This window comes from Cuculus canorus, chromosome 8, assembly GCF_017976375.1.
Source record: "Cuculus canorus isolate bCucCan1 chromosome 8, bCucCan1.pri, whole genome shotgun sequence".
In the NCBI taxonomy this organism is placed as follows: domain Eukaryota; kingdom Metazoa; phylum Chordata; class Aves; order Cuculiformes; family Cuculidae; genus Cuculus; species Cuculus canorus.
The window spans coordinates 23,578,006-23,600,515 of NC_071408.1; the positions used below are offsets into that span (position 1 = coordinate 23,578,006).

Below are 22,510 nucleotides of genomic sequence, written 5' to 3' on the forward strand. Positions count from 1 at the left end.
TTGCAGAAATATTTTAGTTTGGGTTATTTTAAGAAAATTAAGTTATGTCAGAACAAATGTTTTAAACACAAATTACGGGATAAAATTATTTTTAAGAAAATAGATGTTTTTCTGTTAAATCTTAGTGTCTTTAATTTCCTTGTGTTGGAAAGGATGGGAATTCGTAGTTGTTTAAGGATAACGTTACTTCAGAAAAAAATACCTTGTAAAAAAAGTGTAGAAGTTTGTCTGTTTCCCGTGTTTTGTTTAACTTTTGTTATTGTAGTTTTTTGAGTCTTCAAAAAGTTAAGATTAACATATATGATGGGTAACGTTTTCCGTTTAGAGCAACTGCTACCATGATAGTTCCAGTTCTAGGTAGGAGAGATGGAATGAGGTCAAATGTAGCTCTGCTTTAAAATCTGTGTATCTCTTCAGCATAAAAACACAGTAGCCAAGATGTAGAGCTCTCCCTTTAACAAATGGTGTCCTTGGCAATGAAATCCCTGGTTAACCTCTTGCAGCCTGGTGGTTCCTGGCATTCTGTGTTCATTTTCAAGGTTTGTTTTATGTACAACACAAGAAAATATTTTCATTACTGATTTTTTCAGTTGGGTCAGGAAAAGAAAGAGAGAGAGTGGTTTATTAAACTAACAAATAAGTTGATCTTTTGTGAAATTCATCCTCTACTTATCATGCCAATGAAACAAGCTTTTCTCTGTTACATTAGTTTATGAAGAACAAGCTTACTCTTGCTAAAGTAGCTATGTTGTCATAGACGTACCTGAACCAGATGTCACAGAACAAATCTTACAGTGGACAGTTTTTAAACAAGATGTTTGGGGGAAGCCTTTTTGCGACTGAAAGTAGTTTTGAGGTGCCTCGTGTTCTGAAACATCAGGGGTTTCATCCTAACTTAGGGTGGTATTGTTATTAATAGAAGCTCTTAGTCATTATATTGAATCTCACTGAACTGTTTACTTGAATAATACTAAAGTATTTTCTTTTATTGGAGCTTTTTTGCCTTTTCATTTTTAATGGTGGTTGCTACTTTCTTATTATGAGAAAGAAAGAAGACATTCGCTTTACCTTTGCAGGAGCTCGTATCTTCATACAACTCTGTCAGATTACCTCCTGCTCCTCGTTCAACCTTTCTGTCCACAGACTTTTAATAAATGAGTGAAACATCTCTCTTAGCACAGATTGGTATTGTCACCTCGATATATATTCCTGCATACTGAAAATGAGCCATGTTTTTCTTCTTGAATGCTGTCTGTTAGGTTCAGTTTAGTGGCAGCAGCATCCCTCTCACATATGGGTACGTTATTTCCTGAATACTTAGGAGAAAGTACGCTCCTTCTATGATTTGGCATGTTCAAATAAAAGCTTGAGTAGTTTTTGGGTTTTTTTTCTGGTGATAGCAGACTATTCTTTCACGCAAGGTTTTCAGTAGGATCGTTTTTATCTGTGTAACTCAGAAAGCTGTCTCTCATTATTATTTCAGTTAATTAAGTTTGTGCTGAACTTAATACAGAAAAAAGATTTACAGAGATAATTATCATGGTTTCTGTTGGAGAACTTTATAGAAACAGCGTTGATTGCTCTCCAGAAGAGAAATTGAAGTATCTTTTAGGTGCTACTTCTTATAGTCTATGCACACACCTGGAGGAGAGAGGTTGTTCTGAATCCCAGTTGCAGGATGGCTTTTTGGTTGACTCTGCTATCCCTTTTCTCCCATGTCCAGTATATTGAAGTACCTTCTTAAGCCTGATGAATGAGGGTTGCTGCAGAGCGTTAAGTTTGGCATGTGGATGAAGAAGGCACCCATTCCAGAACAATATGTTACAGCATGTTATTATTGAATAGAGAAAAGTGTAGACAAGTGACTGGTGAGGGAGGGGAGTTCTGTCGGATGGAATTTTGGATTGAATGTATTATTGCATGTATTCCTTAACTAATATGGAGAGGTGTCAAGGAGCGCAGCTTCACGACCACCTTTTACTTTGACTCCTGGCACATTTCAAATCTGCTGCTGCATTTTATGAGGGGCCTGATCATATTGTGTATGCTAGGTGTGCTTTGAAAATGCGCCTGTAGTTGAGCTATCTGTGGGTCCTAGATGGAGGAATGATTGCTCTGCAGGTTCTGATTAAACATAAATAACCTGAATCTACGTGGTCTGCTTGAAACTATAGAGGACGGGTACAGAGTACAACTCTCTGTACCTGGGAAGAGTAAAGCAGATACACTATGTTAGATGTCAGTGCATAAATTCTTGTACATAAAATCCCATGTTAGTCAACTATACTTTTTCTCCAGCGTTGCCTGATGTGTCTTAGCAGTTCTGTCCTTTATTAAATTAATTCTGAATTTGTGGATAATTATTGTTTAGAAATTTTTGCTACAATGTGCCACCTTAGTAGTCGCATTGTGTGCCTAAACACCCTTTATTCTGCTTTCTTATCTGACAGGTTAGTCCTGGCTATGGCTCTCTTTTCAAAGTCCTTTGTACTTAATATTAAATATTGAATGTTTATCAAAATTGCCGTACTCTACATTTCCTCCTGTTTCAAAGTTTGTGATTTGTAGTTCATATTTGAGTTTGGTTTTAATTACTAGATATTCTTTGCATTATGTAAGATATCACTACAAGTTAAATTGATTGAAATAGAGATACAACCATATAATAGGATCAAATAGTAGGAACATAAAAGTAGACTAGATCAAGCTTAAAATAAAATATACCCTTACCTGGGAGAGCACTCAGCTATTTGAACAGCTTGTCATGGTTCATATGGATTTGTTGTCACTATGTTTTTTTGAGACTGGATATGTTACTGAAAGATGTCAAATAATTAAATAATAATGAATATCTTGATTCATTAGCCTACCAGCTTCAAAGAACATCTGTGCTTTAGCAGACGCTAGATAGTGAACTAGATAATAGATATTTGTCTGAATTATTACTTGAACTTGTAAACGTGAGATTCAAAATTAACCATTCAAGTCTGTGGTTTTGCTGACCATTATGACTGTATTAATCTTCTCATTCCAGTTAGTATTCTTCTGAGGTATCCAAGTTATCCAAGTTATTCATCTTATTAGGAACTGGCTGAGAAGCTCAGGTATCCCATTTCTCGGTGATTATCAATTTAATCTCTCAACCTCATGAAGATCTGTATTTCCTTCTGTCTCAGTGACAACTTTTCCTTCATTTCTTCTCATTCCATACAAAGTGCATTAACTTTTCTGAATTTCCAAAATGCAAAAATGGCTGAATGGATAGCGTAGACACTTTGGTACATAGGACATATCTTTAATGCTTTTGTCCCGTGTGGGATTTTATGTGTGTATTAGAATCTTGCTCAAGTTCATCAGTTTATGTGGCAGGAGGCTGCTGTACTTTGGATAGCGTGGCAGAGGTTTTGTGGTGCAAGGCTACAGCTGGAAGGACTGTGCTTGTCGGGGAGCTGCCCTGCTGCAGTACAGCATCCCTCTGCAGCCCGCGTTTCCTTCCAGGGCGCCACATGCCCGGCGTATTCCATCAACAGATCAGAATCAGGCAGGAGAGGGCTGCAGTGCTTCACTGCAAATCCATAGTGATGTAAGGCCTGAGTGCAGGGGCGAGGCCAACAGCGTCTCATCCAGTCTGAATGCAACAGAGGTTGCAGAAAAAAATGCTTGAAGTCTGGGTATTTGAAAGTATTTAGAGACCCAAAATGTTGAAAACAGTTAGCAGCTCTTTCTTATGGCCCTTTTTCCTCTGAAATAAAATGGAACCTGGAGCTTAAAGCTTTTAGGACTTTAAGTCTTATTGACATTGATGAGATTTACGCTCCCAAGTGTGTTGGCAAATCCAGATCCCTTCTGAAAAATCCAGTGCATGGCCACCTGGTCCTCAGCATCCACATACACTGCAAAATACATCTCTTGATGGGTTAAGTTCTTGAATTCCTAAGGCCTTTGGAAGTCCATCAGCTACTCAGTACTTAAGACCTTTTCAGTACCCCATACCTTCATAGGGACTAGCAAAGGTTCTTCCCCATCAGATCTTTTTTCTTAGTTAAAATGTTATGCTAAGTGTATAACCTGCAGTCATTATATTTTTGTGAAAACCAGCACAGAACAGTCTAGCGCGCCGTTATGGAAATCAAGGCTGTTCAACAGTTTAGTAAGCCTATTTTTTTAGTATTAAATAAAAAATCCCAGTGTCGGCCATCACTGAATCCTAGAATTTACTCTGATTTTTCAAAAGCTTGAACTAAAAACAACAAAAACCTGCTTATAAATATATACTACTGTGGGTTAGTAAAAACAAACAAACAAAACCACCACCACACAACAACAGCAACGACCTCCAAGCCATGAGCCTTTTGCAATAATGCATTTTTCCAAGAAAAAAAAACAATATCCCTGGCTTCCACTAAGATTTTTCAAAGTCATGTTTCAGCACTTCTATTCCTCCTGCTACCTCTTTTCATTTGTCCTAGCAGTGTGCCTGTGCCCGACCTTAACATTTTGGATGAATTATCAGACACAAGTACAGTCTTTTATATTTGATGCAGTTCAGTCTTTGCATGGTGAGATTTATTGATGCAACAGAAATTACATTCGCTTGTAAAGTAGCTCAGTGTAAACATCTATTGTATATGTGCCTGTTCTGTTTACTAAAATTTGTCTCTAAATCTTTAAGCCTAAAACTGTACATATTTTGAAACATTCCGTTGTATGGAATCTCATATTTAACAGTTTCATGGGGTTGTTTCTTTGGAAGTAAAAGTGTTTCTCAAGAGCCTTTTTTTCTACCCGCTCCCAGTGAAAAGAGGAGAGCAAAGCCATCCGCTTACCACAAAGCAGTGCCACCACAAAGGAAAGATTAAGGGTTTAGAGAGAGGTCAATGTGGGTTTTTCTCTAACTAAACACTTTCCTAAAGTTTCCTTGTGGAAAAAATAATGAAGTCATCTCAGAGTTTTTAAAGAATTTTTATTTCTTTTTCACCGTCTGCATTCGCTTGTCTTCTCAGCATGGATGTTTAATCTTTCTAGGCTTTGTGAATTGGTCCAAATGAATAAGTGGTGAGCTGTCTCTCTAGGAGCTAGAGGCTTATTCTAAGGCCCTAATCACTGAGTAAACACATCTTTGCCCTCCCTCTCTTACAACTGCTATATAATAGTCGAGATTCTAGCACAGTAACCTGGATATTGCAGGGATCGACGCTTTGAAATGCAGAATGGCTGATCCTCAAAAACAGACAGTGCCTGATCTTCCCCTGGCTCTTTCTTCTTTTTAAATTAAATATCACCACAGAAATGCTGTTTTATTGCTTGATGTTGTGCATCAGTGCCCTGGATTTTCAAGTTTAGTTTCAGTCAACATTGTTGGCTGCACTTATATGGATCTCTGCATGTTGGGCTTATTAATGGCCCTTCCTGGCACATGTGTACGTGGTTCTGAAGAACATTTAAATTAAATTAGACAAACATTAATGCAAATTACTAATCCCTTTCCCAAAGTCTAATGTTCAAATGTATTCTCCTTCTTATAAACAATCATTAAGTTTTATCCAAACCAGTATATGAGGTGATAGCCGTACAGGTTTTTTGCAAAGCCAGCTTGTCTCAAAATTGCATCCCGTGTATCAATACACATCAATATCTAGTGATCAGTGTTACTTCTGATGAAGAGATTTTAAATTACATTAAATAAAAGTCTGAAGATAACATTTACCGTATAGTCTCAGCAGAATTCTCAGAGTAGAATTTTAGAATAAATCAAGTAATAGATGTGAGTATGGAGGAATGGAGGGTGGTAATTTTCTGAATGGTATTTATAATTCATTGAACACCAGATATAGAATCATGGTCCTTAACTAGCTCATAGTATCCGTAGTGTTTTTTCTCATACTACTTTCTGTATTTACATACCCGTAGACTCATTTTGCAAAACGTGGTCCGAGATTATCATGGGGGCACAGCAAAGCTCTCTGTTGCTGGCAGTGCAGCACAAATGTTACTTGATAAGATTTTAGAAGAACAGAGCACAGACTGTTTTGTTTCAAGAGGCCATAAATGCCATACTTCACATCTAGTCTTTGCTAACATGGTAACTATGATAAGCCAAGTCAGCGCTCACAAACTCAGTGTGGGATTCGATCTCTGTCTCCTGTACCCCTTCACTTGAGTCTTACAGATTTGCAGCAGGGGCAGCTACTTTGTTCTTTTGCTCCACCAGAAATATAGCCAGCTGGGCTGACACATGGCCTTTTGACCAGCTACACCCTGACTCATGAAGAGGGTTAGGGGCTGATGTGCTGTGGGCCTCCGCACATCATGTGGCTGGATGGAAAGCTGCCGAAACATCCAGCATGTAGCATCCCAGACTTTCAGACTGTAGGTAGCTGTGTGTTACTTGCTAATTTTCCTCTTTATTTAGCTACAGATGGAGTGATGGCAATACACTGTCTTTTTTTTTCAGGTTGTTTATGATTGTTTTGTATCATAGATGCTGTTGTATGCAGATGTGTGTTCCTTGCTCAGGGAATTGTTCCAAATCTTATATTGTTGGGCAGCAAGCCAAGAAAGTTCACTGATTTCTTAAGCTAAGTCTGTTAAAAGATTTTGGTTTTCATTCAAATGTTATTTTCATGTTCTAAGCATATAATATATCATGTTTTGGTACCCAAAGTAAAATATTAGAAAGCATTGAGATTTACGGATTTGGAGGGACGGACCATTTGACTCACAGTCTGCTGTGTTTTCTGCCCCTGTGCCTGCACATTGAGGTGCTCGGCACCCTCAAGAAACTCCATAGGGTGTGCTCACACAAATCTGCAGCAGAAATGTTAAATTGCTAGATAGCCTGAGGAAGTTTTCTTGTGTCTTTTCAGAGAAAGCTTCTTGCTATCTACCTCCACCATGATGAAAGTGTACTAACCAACGTCTTCTGCTCACAAATGCTTTGTGCTGAATCTATTGTCTCCTATCTGAGTCAGAACTTCATAACCTGGGCTTGGGACATGACGAAAGAAGCGAACAGAGCAAGGTAAGACTTTTTGAACTGTGAGTGGAGCAGCTTTTCTCTCAAGGCAAGACCCTTATCTTTGTATTATCTCTGTGTATCAAGTCTTCTGTTGCCTGAGATCTCTTTGAACCAATTTTTCATGCTTGTTCTTACCTGATTGATGAAGCTGTGCTGGCTGACATGACATTCACTGAGAATTGGACTATCCTTGTTTTCATTACAAAGTGATTTCTTATTCCTGTGCAGGAAATAAATAGTTGACAAATTCTTTTTTTTTTTTTTTGAGTTTAATTTGCAAACATAGTTCTAGGAACATCTCTTCACAGTTTTGCATTGCAATGCTGTAATGTCACATGTCACCTTGTATATAAGTGTAAGTGCATGAGAACTGACTGGGATAATAACTAATGTTGTTAAAATCTTTATTTAATAAATAAAATTCATGTGATAAATATTAGAAAGATTATGCAAAAAAAATTAAAAGCTTGCAATTCATATGAACTTTTTCGAGCCACAGTTTTCTTACAGAACATTCCTTTGTGAATGCTCAGTTATTTTGGTAGGTTTTAATAAAATAAGAGCTATCCTCTGTTTTAGAGAGGCCATCATTTTACTGATGAGTAAAGAAAGTAAAAACCTATAGATTCCATCTCCTCCTACATCTTTTGTGTGTTACTAACAAATTTTCTTGTCTTTGTATTAAGACTTATCTCTTCTTTAGTTATTTACCAGATCATAGCCTACTGAAAATAATGATTTTATGATTATACTTAATGTATTTAGAAGTCAGGCTTTTTATTTTCTAACTTGGACCTTATTTCATCACTTTTATTCACACAGAAGGTGACTGCTTTCCAGGGTAATCTCTTGCGTATATTACTATAATAAGAGATATTCTAACATTTGAACAAAAAATGGAAGTCATTTAGGCTGTGATAAGGTTGCCACTTTTTTACGTAATTCCATTGATTACTGAACAGTTAGAAGTACATACTTGTGTTTTTTTCTTGTGGCTTGCTAGAATAGAGCATTCATGCGCTCCTATTCTTAAGGATGTATATTATAGTTAATATTTCTTTACTGAAAGTGGGCATGGGGAGCAGAACTATCTCTTCTCCGAATACACTTCTTAAATAACACTTGTGTTTCACAGGAATTCCTCACTCAACCTGCATTTCATCATTGGACAAATCAGCAGCTATGTTCCTTGTTTAAGTTGTTCTAGAGAAGAGTTAAAGATTACGGGGGAAAAAAACAGTCACAAAAACAGAGAAAAAGTTTATTTAGAAAAGAGAGAGAGAGGAAAAGGAAACATCTAGGTTCTTTCATGAGACCAAATACATAGACTGGAAAGTTGCTTAAGTCTTTTGGTATTGCCATTCATGGGCAGTAAGGAGCCTCCTCCTTTTCTTTTATCCCACAAGTTGGTGTAGAAGGAAACACTATTTCTAAACCATCTGTAGTGGCTAAGTTCAGTTGACTACCTGCTGTTCCATTGTTTGCTTTTCTATTTAATTCTCTAGTTTCTTTTATTTTACGATGACAAAAAATTGCAGTGTAGTTTCTTTTGAAAAACTGTGTTTGAGGGTTTTTTTATGACTGACGATCAACAGCCATGTAATTGCTTTGTTGTGTTTTACTAAAGAAATCTATTAAGTAGCACAACTTTGATACACTAGTAATAAGAGTTTGCAGGTTACAGAGACACCTGTGGTGACCAAAGCGACAGAAGCTGCTTATTAGAAAGAGCCTGTACAGCTGTGTCCTATTAACTCCTTATGACACTTCTTAAAACACAAAATAAAGGGCTTGTTTAAGGCTTTATAGCTACTCTCAATGAACCTAGTCACCGATTGTGCAGTACGATAGGGTTTTTAAGCCTTCATTTTTTGCTTTCTGTTAACAACAACAAAGAAACCGTCATATTAACAGTGAGGTCAAAAAATAGTAAGGGGTAAACAAGGCATGCTGGCTCAAATTAGAATAATTTCTCGATTGTGTTTAGTGTCACATTCTGCTCCTTAGAGTGTGATTTCTTCAGAGGGGGCATGGCGTTTCCTTCTCCCTTTGGAAAGTGCCAATGCACTGTGGGCATTCCCATAAATAAATACTCAATACCTCTGTTTGATTACTACCCTTCATTATGTGACACAATGACAGTGGTCTTGGAGCCTATTGTGTTCTGGATCCCTATGAATACAGTTGCATGTAGCTTTTTCTTTGAATGGTGAGCAGACAACGGCAACAACAGAAGGAACTGCTTTTTGCGTGCTGGTGTAGCCTAAGAGCAACTTACTTGTGCTGTTACAATGCATTAGAAAAGCCAGGGTGGGAAGGCAGAGGAATCAGGCCCGCTTAATTTATGGCAATCAATAGGGACACCTTCATGTCAGTTGTAAAAGACAGGTTTTCAGTACTGTGACATCGCATGAATAAATTCAAACAGATTTAAATACTTTCCTCGTGTAATCCAAAATAATCTTGAATATTCTGGGTTTTTTTCTTTGTTCTTTGATGTCATCTTTCTGACATCTATGGATGTCATTCTCTTCCAAAACCAGTCTTAGTATTAGTTTCCATTTTTCTCATTAATTAAATGGTCCATCCTGCACACTGTAGAACAAAAAAAGGCTCCAAAATCTTTGTCTTTTTTCCTGATTTTTAATATATTTCTTGGCTGACAGTGATGTAGGGAAGTGCTTTGAATCCTAGGTTATTGTGCACTAGCACTTTTCTGCTGGAATCTCTCAATCTTGTTCTTCAACACCCACTGCAACAGCGTGAAAAGAGTTCTGACAGTGAAACGCTGCATGCGAGCACCAGGGTAGCTGTCAGCAGTAGTGCAAGAGCACAAGCATTGTGACTTTGGGAGCCAGATTTTTAAAAATTACTGACTGTGGGACTGTTACTTTGCCAAACTGAAGGAGAGCTCTAGTTAGTACAGTTAAGAGGATGTTCTGCTTTGGCTTCTGCAGCTTTTAATTGCCTCTGACATAAGGTTTGCAGGAAAGGGAGCAATTAATTTGGGTAAGTGCTGCATCTCTTCATTACTACAATAAAAAAATCATAATAAAGGCACAAAATAATAAAATATTTAGCCTTCATTTAGGAAAATAACATGTTTTTGTAATTTGGTTAAGGAATCTATGTGAAAGCTTTACAACTTATAGTTTAGACTTCAGCTTAGTGAGTTTGGAATGTTCATGTGATGTATCTTGTCCATGGTCAGAGGAAGAAATAAAATCACACAAAGCTACAGGTTTATCTTTTGCTTTCATGTTATATTCCACTCAATTTGAGATGAGTCACGAGCTTAAAAATCAGTGATTCCTTTCCATTGCTTGCTGTAGAGATTTGCTACCATGCCACTCCAAACAGCAGAAATACACTTATGGGAGGTGTCAGGGCAGTAGCGGTGGTGCTTGACAGCAATGGTCTTGACAATTCTGGCCTTATCTTTTGGTCCCACCATGCGGCTGCAGCAACTCACCAGCTGCATTGGGCCATGACATGGAATAAGCAATTTCTTAGATTTTCAGAGATGTTATGGAACAGATAAGCAGGAGAGCTAGACGTGAGCACCTATAGTTCTGGCACTTTCTGACTAGAAAGAGTTGACTAAATACCATCATTCTAATAGAATTCTGTGCGTGTGTATGGAAGCTGTATATGTATGTGTGTGTGTGTGTATATATAAATATGCAAGCACATGCTTAACTATTTTTGTTGATTCATTAATATACGTTAATATAATATATCTGTCCTGGATACAAATATATATCAAATATATTTACATATATATATACCTAAACATGCACACATACCCTTATGCTTGTACACATAGTATTTACAAACATAGATTATGCATAATATTACATATTTCCAATGTACATAATGTTTGCCAAGCAAAGCAAGAGCAAAACCATAATAGAGTGGCTCATACATTTCTGGCAGCTTTTTAGCTTTTGATATCATTGCCTTTTGGGTGCTGTATTTCAAGGTGTTACCAATTCTTCTCAGCTCTGATGGCAGGTACTCGTTAGTTTTAATGTTCAAATGATAGTTTTTCACTTTGCTTAAGCTTAGGAAAGAGTTAAGCTTCTCAGCAGCAGGTTGTCTTCACCTGCAATTTCCGTCATCAAGTAATTAGCCATATTCACAGTTGCTGACCCTTAATATGAACCTACTGAATGATGCATGCCTGGATGAAGACCAGTTGACCATATTACTCCAGCTCCACAGTCCTATTTGATCCTTCAGCAAATATATTGCAGGTGCGGGGTCTGTGAGTGCTGGACTCAGCGAGTTAATTTCTCACTGCCTCTCCAGGACTGACCGTAGATTCTGTATATGTTGCTTGCAAAATTGTTGGATGCATTCTTTGGCTAAATCCTTAATAGGTTTCACAGAATAGTGTGAAAACCTTATCTATTGTATTTTGCAGTATTTTATTTAATTTACTTTAATAGCAATACTGTGCCAGTCAATAAAAACAGGTCAAAAGTCTAATTAAAAAGGTTCTCAAACACCAGGCCAGTTTGTCATTTTCTATATGGTTTGTTTTGAGGAGGAAGAGGAAAGAAGGTGAGGAGGGAACCCTTCTGTTCCATGATTACATCCCACCCACTCATTTTCTCCTTTTCTCCTTTGCTTTTGATTTTAGTGGCGGTCTTAACAGAATGTCAAGATCAATTTGCAGCATGGTTTAACTCAAGGTTTGCATTCTGCCAGCAGCAATTGTCCTAACGAACAATGCCGTGTGTTCTTGTAACTTCAGAAGCTTTTAGAAGGCTCATGGCAAGGGCAGCATCTAATGACTTTATTAGTGTAGGGTTTCAAAACGGGCTCAGTAATTGTTCACATCTCTTTGTCATCTAGTCATAATTACTGCATAGTATTGTTTGGGGCTGTACTTGTGAATAGTTTCCTAATAGCACTGAAATGAAGAAAAAAGGAAAAGGATAAAAGGTGATTGTCTCTTTAGATGGAGAACAAAACAGCCTGTATATATATGATGGTTAAACTGTTTGTTATACACCCACCAGAAAAGGTAAACTATCCCTGCTTAAATATTTATGTGCTTCAAGGTAATTTCATGTTAGTAGTCTAAAAATGTCCAAATTTGGAAAATGAAAAACCAGCAGAGAATGCATTTTAATCTGATGGTGATTAGTAAGACATGGATGTCTCCATAATATTCAACTATAAATAGCAAGTAGGCTCTCTGTTGATGTGATTAAGGTTTTCATTGCATCAGTTTAGTTATTTATGGTGATGCTTTAAGGTCATCTGAAAAAAAATATTAAAACCACAGGAATTATATGCTTACAAAAGTGCCAGTTTGGTTGTTTTAAGTCCTCGCTATAAAACCAATCCCTAAACCAAGTTCTATCCCACTGTACTCAAGCTGCAGCATAGTTTATTATGCTTGTTGAACAGAAAAGGTGAAAGGATAAAACTCTGTTGTGTCTTATGCAAAAGAGATGAAGGCAGAAGAACAGTTAGTCAAGACAGACTTGTTGGGCTCTTCTGCAGAAGGAGAAAGTAGTCATTCATGGTCCATCTCACTACAGGAGTCCACAGCTGCACCAGGGAAGTCTAATGCTGGGTGGAATTGAAGTTGTAGAGAAATTTAGCTGCATCTATGCATCCAAATCAACCGTCAGAAGAAATCATTGACCTGGCAGAGTCAGAATTGTTTGTACCAAAAGGCAACTGAAAGGCGTGAATGAATCTCCTCGGTACTGCAGGGTGCCTGATTGAGACAAAGAATCATTGCAGAAATGCAGATGCCCATCCTCTTCCTTTGGTTAGAATGACTCTGCTTTGACCTCTGGCTTTTCCTTTTTATTATAGTTCTGACCGTCTGCAGATCTTGGAGAGCTGCAGATAACAATGTTCAGGCCATGCCTAGCCAGATAGTTCAGCTGTACCTGTGTCATTCCTCTGCAGTGATTGTCTCATCTAATCTTTGGTGCAAGGGAAGTTTCTCAGCATTTCTTCATAACCAATTCCAGTACTTTACTTAACTTTCACTCTTTAGGCAGTTCATACTAATATTTAACCAAAGTTTTCCTTGCAGCAATCAATGAGAATTATATCTTGTTCCAATCAGTAGACAATGAGGCATTGTCTTTGTTTCTGCTGTTGTTCTTTGGACTTAAATGGCACCGTTTTCTCCTGCATTTTCACAGACTAAGCAACAGTGATTCCTTCATCCTTGCCTTGTAGCTTGTCCTTTTGTAGATGTTTGTTATTGCAGCCTTCATGTGGTCCCTCAGTCCTGTCTACCATTTACTGATATACTGTGCCTAAAACTGCCTTCGCAGTGCTAAATATGGAAAGAGGGTTATTTTGTGTTGTACAAACTGTGCAAACCCCAACATGATGCTTGTTTTCTTCACATCATCACTTTTCTTCTTCCCTTACTGCACGATTCTTATTCTGTATTTCTGCAATTGTTCCTCCTACTCAGACGCTTTCATTGACTTTGTTGAATTGCTTTTTACTTGTCAGGATGCTTCTCCGACTTGTGAAGATTAATCTGAATTCTTTTACTGACTTCCAATGTACTTGTAGCTTTTCCTGCTTTCCTAACATCCATAAAGTAACTACACATACTCTCTGTTCTTTTCTAGGTTGTTATTATTAAATTTGCCTGTGGTAAACCTTTGGATATTCTTTAGCAAATTATATGTTAGATGTCTTTCTAATATGATAGTCCATAGTCAAAGCTACTGGTGACATGAATGCACATCTTGAGTATTCGGTTTTTAGTACAGCATTTTAGCAAGGAATACAGGTATATTTTATTCATACCTTTACCAATGATTTTTTCTGGTGACCAGTGGTATCTGAAAGGGTGGACAAATGAGTTTCTAGAGGGACGTGTTTTAGTCTAAATGGGTTTATAAAGTATTTACTTAATCTGTTTGAACCTTGCAGGATGAAATTAGATCTTCCATGTTTTATGTAGAGATAGATAACGCACTCATCTGGGCTTTACTCTCGCATAAAGAAATAGTGGAATAAATCATGCTTTTACATCTGAATCTGTGGATATTAAGAGTGTGGATAATAAGAGGATATCCACATCATTTTGATTCAGGCTGCTTTATACATCTGCAAGCCATGCTTTGTTTCTGTTGGTCCTTCCCCCTTGGGTTTGAGTCACCTGTTACGGCAGTGTGGATAAGACAATAACTGTTTTATGGAGCCTATGGATAGCCAGCTTATTTTAATATACCATTTAATTACCTCAGCTTATACTTTTTAAAAAAATGAAAATATGTAATTAAAAAATGTTCTTTTTACATTAACATTTTAATGAGTCTTATGTTGACTTTGCACAATATATAATTATTACTAAAAATAATCAGGAATCTTGCATATTTAACATCCATTGTTTGAATCATGCTCAAGAAAGAAGTTTTTCACAGCCACTTTTGAAGTTTCTTAAAGTAAGGTTGGCCTGACTATAAATAAATCACACTTTTTCAACCCAAAATCATCCAGGTGGAGGACTGAACACCAGTTCAGACTAAAAGGAAATTGGTATTTTATAAGAAGTTATCAGTTTTTTTCCTGCTGATGCTTTTTGAGCAGGACTTGAGTTTGAGTTGATGTAGCAAAAACTATCTCCAGTGCAGTACTTCTGTTAAAAAAAAAATGTTACTGAGAAGCGTAGTGGGCACTGTATGACAAAGGCCCTCATTTTAGGAAGAACTTCTCCAGAGTTTGCCCATCAGTGTGCTAAAACTAAAAGTAACTACAGGATTATTAATATAAGCAAGACTGTAACAAATAACTAGATTTCTGTTATTTGTATTGGTTCAGAACATAGGGGAAAATTGACCTAAACTCCTGGGCAATCGTTTATATTTATTTTAATACATTTTATGCATACATTTGAGAGCAAGTTCTCTCTGTATGGGAGAGAATTTGCCTTCTAGTGCCCTAGACAGATTTGCTAATATAATTCCTGACTAACCATAAATTCATCCTGGGATAAATTTACTCAAAGCAAAAGCAAAGGAGAGCTTTCAGTTTTTGTCTGAACATATGAAAAACATTCAAAATGTCACATCATGTGTCCCTCTTTGCACATTCCAGGAGTACACTGCAGATTATGACACACAGGTTGCTCCACATCAGTTCTCTTCTGCAGGTTTACTTGATTAACAAAAAAAACCTAGAATTAACATTCTAGATTTAGTTACTCTTTCTGCAACTATATTATTCCATGAATGTTCGGCAGTTCTATTTTATTCGTAATGTCTTGAGAAGATAGATTAATTTGGGGATGTATGCAGAGCTATCCATCCTATCAAACTGTATCATCAGTTTGGTTCGAGTAGGTAAGTGAAAATTAATACCATAATGGAGGACAGACATAGACTAGTTAGTGTTTGGTTTCAGGGATGACTGGTAGGTGTGATGGCCATGTCTTTCAAAGCCATGCCGGTTGCCACTTTTCTGAGTGGAAAGAGAAAGGAGACTGAATTCCTCTGCTTACTTGGAGTCCTTCTGCTGAGTCCAGACCAAGGGCAGGAGGCAGCAGTGCTTTGTTGCGTTGTGATTTTTAATGAAGACGCAAAGGACTCTTATTGCACAGAATCATCAATTCTTTGCTAAGTTCTGCCTTTAATGCCTTTTCAGTTCTTCGATTTTCTGTATATTTTTCCTCTACCAGGTAAGAGTAGGAATGTCTTTGAACCAGTTCACATTGGAAGATACAACATGACCATCTGGGAGATGGTCTGCCTTGTGCCCCCTTTAGGGACTGGGCACCAGAGATGCTCTTAGATTACTGAATTTTAAAATTGAAATATTAAAGGAATGTTTACATTTTTCTAAAGTATTTAGCATCATAACTTGCTTGTTTATTTGTTCATATGCGTGGTGTAGTAAGGAGGGATCTTGCACAATTGCAGATCCAAACTTGACTGCAGTAGATCCTGTATATATGAATTACAAAAATGTGAAACATCATAATACACAAGCAGGAACTATAAGAAGAAACAATGAGATACTACCAGTCATTGTAGAAATGAAACACCTGCCGTCGGAAACAACTGCCATCTTCCATCCTGGAGTTGGCTTTCTCCTTTGGGCTCCCTGCTAAAAAGGGAATACATACTTTGTGGTGTAAATAGATGTCATACAGATCAAAAAGCTTTCTGGAGATCAAAAAATATTGAGCTCTGAGATCAACACTTTTGATGATCAGCAGTTTGACCAAAGGTGGCAAATTTTGTTCTTAAAAATTAAAATCTGCATGTTCCTACAAAAATGTATTAGTGTTAAATCTCAACATTTAGAAAGTTCTACCTAGTGCATCTGGGATCAGGGCTACAGTAGGATCACAGACCTAAGTTTTAATAAGTATTCCCTTTGGTTTTAAGACTCGGTAACATTTTAAACTGTTTCCAGTAGATTTTTAAAGCTGTTATGTTTTCCTAATTGCCTCCTAGGAGTTTTCTTTAAGTAATATTAAATAAATTGCATTTTATTATAAAAGTACAAAAAAGTTATACCAAGAGTATATTTTAATATAACGTGTCACATATTAGCTGGCAGGGAATGGCAATGTTATTATCTGGAAAACTAAGGTGCTACAAACACAATAGCTCTTCGCACAGGTTATCTGGGAGTGCACGTGGAGGAATGGCTGCTGTGCGGTGGTCAGCAACCCCCCCAGATTAACATCTTCATCTCAACCGAATAATTTTTCCTATGTGGTGTTTTTAACTGAGGAGTGAACTATGTCTAAGAATTAATACCTGTTTAATCTACATTTAAAAAAAATTCAGATAAGTGTGTAATTTTCTTAGGGTTTGTTTCTGTATTTGTCAGGCCATGGGGAGTGTCCGTGTTTATTCTGTAGCTTTAGCAGCTGCTGATTTCATTGCTAGTGAGTCGTGAAAAAAGTAAAGGAATTATGCTCTCTGCCAAAACTACTGCTTTTCTTGAACTTTATTCTTGTAACTTTCAAGATTTTTTTAATGGATTTTCCATCGTAAAATGCTTTTTTGTCTTTCTCATATTTCTCCCTCGCTGAATATTTTTGTAATTTAAAAATTAAAGGACTAGTGGGGTGCCATTTGCCCTCCCTTTCTGGCAGCTTTCCTCTATTTCCACTTCTGGTTGGAGATCACAGTAATCCAGTGTGTTGTGGAAAACAGTCCTCCCTGGAGGGACATCTGGCTCTTTGATGCACTCCACAGGCAGTTCTCTTGGCAGCTCTGGAGATGCCACTGAAAGATCTGGCACACTTCTGTTCAGATGAAAGTACGAAAATCCCTTGTTAGTGATGTACCAAGTAAGCTACCGGTTATTGCACCAAATCATTTTGGTCTTACTTACATACTTCTGACAGTAAATATTAGCACAAAGGAGATGATTTTTTTTGCAGGATAGGAATGTGGAAGAAAGTTAAAAGGTCTGCGGATGCAGTCCCAGTAAAGGCAGAGAAGGAAAAAAGAAGTAAAATTAGTTACGTAGTTGCAAAATCTATTAACTGAATGGGGGTCATGAATAAAAATTCAGTTCCTACACATCTAGTAAAATGAAAAGAAGAGACATGTCATGAATAATTGCTGAACACGTGTGGAAGTGAGTAATCACTGGTGGACAGGAGTTATACAGTGTAGGTGTTGCAGATTGTGGCTGCCATCTCAGTTTGACTACCTTCACATTTCTGTCGGCTTCACTACATTTTAGTTCAACAGACAAGTGGGGTCTTACTTGGTTCCAAAAGGCAGGATCTGTTTGGATGGATCATGTTAGTGGGAAGAGTTTCTTGTGTGTATTCACGCTGCACTGAAGATACGCACTGATTAACAGCACCCTCTCATTCATCCGCCACGAACATCCTCAGTGCAGCTGCCCATGCTATAATCTGAACAGTCACTATTCAAAGTTGGAAGTACTGGGAAGGAGAGTTGTTTCTCATTCCTCCCCCAAGAATGACAAAGGCTCCCTGATGGCAGAGGTGGCAAATATGTGGCATTTGGGTCAGAATTGGCATGTGCTGCTCTTCTAACTGGTATGTGAGTGAGTTGGCTGCTGTCCTTAGATGCTGATCAGATTGCAGCAGCAGCGGAGGGAGGGAGGAGATTTGAAAGAGCAGCGAGAATGGCACCAGGGGCTTTAGGAAGTCGCCGCAAGTTAAAAGAAATGCCATGATGGGAGATTTTGGCATCTGGCAACTGTTCTGCTATTACTCAACCAGGAGAGTATGTGTACCCTTACCATAGCCTTGGCAAAACATCCTGGCCATCTTCCAAAGCCAGGACATTCAAACCTGCTCCCAGCTTTGACCATAATGGACCCCAAAGTATCGTAGTCTATTAGGTTCTGTGTAGTCAGCCGGGTGTTCCATGTATAAAAATTCATCTCCTGGAAAAAAATCATTTGGGAGATCTTCTAATGTACCAAAATACCTACTTCATTCAGGATTCTTAGCATACAAAATCGGTACATATAATAGCATATTTTGAGGCTGAGTTATGGGTTAACTAAATACAGAATTGATTTAAAAAAAACGACAAAACAACCAAAACAAAAAACACCAGCAAAAAAAACCCCCAACAAGCCTACACATCTGACTAGTGCAACTGGTATTGTAGTAGTCCCTTAGTTTTACTCCTTCTAGGAGTATCCTCTACAGCACTTTTTCACCTCCAGTTAAGTACTTTGTTTTCATGTGAAACTTCAGTGCTTTTTTCCATGGCATGTTGAAGACTTTTAAACAGTTTTAATACTTAAGTTTCGGGATTTCAGTTCAATTGACCCCTGGCTTTATTACTGCCAGGAGTGAAACCTTCGATGCACAGAAGTTGTGTTGCCATGAAAGACTGCAAGATTTCACTTACGTATTCCCACCTTGAAAAGTGAAAATAAACCCCCCATTACTTAGCTTAAGAGTTAAAATGTCCAGACTTTATGAACAGTTTATTTTATATTTACCGGATGGTATGTCTCTGCATAGCTGTTTCTGATAGAGCAGTCCCTGTTTCACATTCTTGATATTGTCTTTCTGTATGATAGTTCTGAATTGCAAAAGACTGAGAATAAAGGAGGCAAGGAAAGGTATTTATTTACCACTAATGTTTGTGGCTTCAAAAGACTTGCTAGTTTTTCCTGCTCATTGCCTTCCACTCAGCTTTGGCCATAGTTGGTTGTCTTACAAATTGTCTTTGGGAAGGATTCCTTTTTATACTTCACGTGCCTCGAACCAGCCCAATATTGTACTCACCAGGCTTATCAAATCTTGGCCATTTTAGTAGATACAATATCTATTGTTGAAAAATATTGCAATTTTGAATCTTTTCAGTATCTTTGAGAAGAAATTACTTGGAGCGCTTGACATTTTAATGCAGTTTGTCTTTTCAAATAGGTTTGGCTTCTAATGCATGTGACAGCAGGACTTTGCTCTTCAGTTAAAGCATACATTTCAGAGTAGCTGTTACCTAAAATATTATCATAAGGCATAAGAAAACACATGATTTAAGTTGCCTTTCATGAACATAATTAAGAATTAATAAGCCTGTACCAGTGGCTAGTCCTCAGAATTTCCACTGTTTTGCCTTTTGTGACCCGTGTTATTGAAAGTCCATTATTTTTACAGACTTTATTAAATTGGATCTTATTAAAGGATTCTATATTTGCATTTGGTCTTTCATAATTCATTATTATTATGACATTTACTTTTTACCATCAGATCTGAAAACATATCATAAGCTACCCTTTTCTCTTGAAAGAAATGCTAATTTCAAACAGTCCTCTAATGGAAGAGAAAAGCTTTATCAGTTTTTTCATTTATTCAAGATCGTGTTAAGAATACTAATGCTAGACTTCTGTATGCTAATATCAGAGAGCTTTTTTTGGTCAAAAGCTTAGAATTATTGTTTTTAGACCACACTGCTAAGTGTGTCACTGGCAGGGCACTTGTACAAAAGAAAATACAATTCTGAAGTACCGTGTTTTAATTCTGTGAATGATAAAAACAATTTCTTGATCTTTCATTATATTAGGTTTTCCTGTGAAATCATACTATCTTTATACTTCATCGTGTTTACTAGATTATGGCTCTAGCGACTTCCTCTTTAGAAGTTTTTAACAATTGATTTAACATGATTATTTAGGGGGGTTAGTTTTGAATTATAGCCTGCAGAACAGTGTAACAGAAAATGGAATTCTCCATCAAATAAATTGGTCTCAACCCATTATCAATTGTTTTAGTTTAGACAATATAAGAGCTATCATATTTGTAAATATTCTCATTATTTAATCGTAAAAAGGGAGAAAGAGCTCTAGAATTGAATGCAGAAGCGTGGATGTTAAACAGTAGGTAATACTCAGTTAAACTGCTGAATTTAGTATGATGCTTCTTTTTTTCAAACTAACTTCACAAATGCCTCGCTACGCTAACTTTCTTTTTCCCTGTGTAGGTTTCTGACAATGTGCACAAGACACTTTGGTAGTGTCGTAGCCCAAACGATTCGAACTCAGAAGACGGACCAGTTTCCACTTTTCCTTATTATTATGGGAAAGCGATCATCTAATGAAGTATTGAATGTAATACAAGGTACAGTTCTCGCTTTATATTAAAAGTGGTTCTTATGACTATTGACACTGTTAGAAGACGTCTTTGCTAACCATTTCTTTATTAAGGTATTCAGAGTATGAATTTATTTCACACAAGAGACTTTCCGTTTCCATGGTATAAATAGCTAGTATTCATTAATGTGTTAATTACCATAGTATTAGAGATTGAAGTTGCCATGACTCTAAATGAATCATAGTTTAAGTTTTTCAGTTTTTTTAAAGTAGAAGCTACATCTCCTAAATAAGGAGCTACAATTAGTTTTCCAAATTTCTATCAATATAAATTACTCATTTCCAAAAGATTTTGGCTGCACTTTTTGTGTAGTGCCAGAATGCATTTAGTTCTCTGTGTGTAGTTCCTTGTCAATGTGTGGACTCTTGTTGCATGTAGTGGGCTAATACTTGGAAATGAGTTGCTTTTTCAGACTCCAAATTGGATCAGAATTTTAACTTGCTAATGTAATCTCACATAATTGAAGCTTTCTGGCTTATGTGAGCAGTTCTTTCTGGCATAACCATTCCTCTGATTTCACTGACAGCAAGATGACTTAGATGTGGAGTGATGCCCTTTGACTGCTGTTCTCAGTAACTCTTCAAATTAAAATACATCAAAGAATGGCTGCCTCTCATTTCTTCTGCATTCTCCACAAGTTTGCCTTCATGACACCTTGTCCTCATTTATTTATTGCTTGTATCTAGCAATCTTTATTCTAATTCCCTCATTTTTCCTGAGGAAATTCAGCCTCAGGAAATGCTGCCTTTTGCAGACAGCACTACTGTTTCTTTATGCATATGGGATTAATAATTTTCTTGAGGAATCTGCAGTGCTCCTTTCTATGGCCAAAATTGCAAATTTCGTATGGATTTTATCTCAGTAGTGCACGGTACAGCATAACATTAATTCATGGTACTTCTGTCGCTTACAAATCTTGTTTCATACAAATAACTATAACTCTGCAGCGCAGTTCAGCATCTGTATAATTTTAAGCACCCGTGTTATCCCACTGATGTCTGTGGTGCTTACTGACTTAAATTACTTAACTGCTTTAGCAACTTGATGACTCAAAGTCATAATTTAATGCAGCTTTATATTATTAAAAAAGCCAGATTATTTCATTGCATTCACTAAGTTTTAATAATTTTACAGGTTTTCTGCAACAGTCTTTTGAACTAAACTAAACTAAGGTGCACATCTATTGCAGCCTTACTTAAATTGATCTTATAACAAAAATCAAGTGCGCTGTGCTTGTTATTTTCCCATGAGTGATGGGACGCTGGTGTCTTTAACAATATGCCCTCAAATGAATGGCAGTCTCTGAAGTCATGCGTGTTGTAGCATGCGAGATAACATTTTCTGCTAAGGTAGCAAATGCTAGAAATAGGAACAATGAGGGCTTTTCAGGGCTGGGTGAGAAGGCATGTTTACAGAAGAGATACAACAATATAGAAACTTAAGTCCCAGTGGCGTTTATTGAAATGCAGGCTGGCTGAGTTTGCTTTCCATTTTTATTTTTTACTGGAGTTGGAAACTGCGGGGACAGTTTTGTTTTCTTTAGTGGTACTGTGGCTGCTGCTTAGTTTTACTCCTTTTAAAATTTTGACCGGCGTCACCAATATAAATCTGGCTCTTGTTGATATTGTTCTGTGAATGTCCTAACGCTGTTTATGTTGGCAAGTGTTAATTTATAGTTTCAGACTATTTCTCATGGTCTAAGAATACTATGACACACAGATCTAATGGGTAGTCTATTCTTCAGTTTAAGAAGAGAGAACAAAGACCGAGTAGCATCTTGGTAGCAAATTAAACTAATTTTTCAGTTTTACTGAAGACTGGAAAAGAATGTGAGGAGGCATCTGTTTTCCAATGTATGCGCTGTACTTCTTGGTACATAACAGATG

At 37.2% G+C, this 22,510-nt stretch overlaps 1 protein-coding gene across 2 annotated transcripts in view; it reads left to right on the top strand.

Annotated features, from left to right (window-relative positions):
• The window catches only part of FAF1 (Fas associated factor 1), a 176,387-nt gene that overhangs the window by 121,879 nt on the left and 31,998 nt on the right, over window positions 1-22,510 (top strand). For both annotated transcript variants that reach the window (XM_054072454.1, XM_054072453.1), the window contains 2 exons: window positions 6,867-7,021; window positions 20,455-20,591. In XM_054072454.1, coding sequence (XP_053928429.1) covers window positions 6,867-7,021; window positions 20,455-20,591 — 292 coding nt within the window. The remainder of the gene's footprint in view (window positions 1-6,866; window positions 7,022-20,454; window positions 20,592-22,510) is intronic.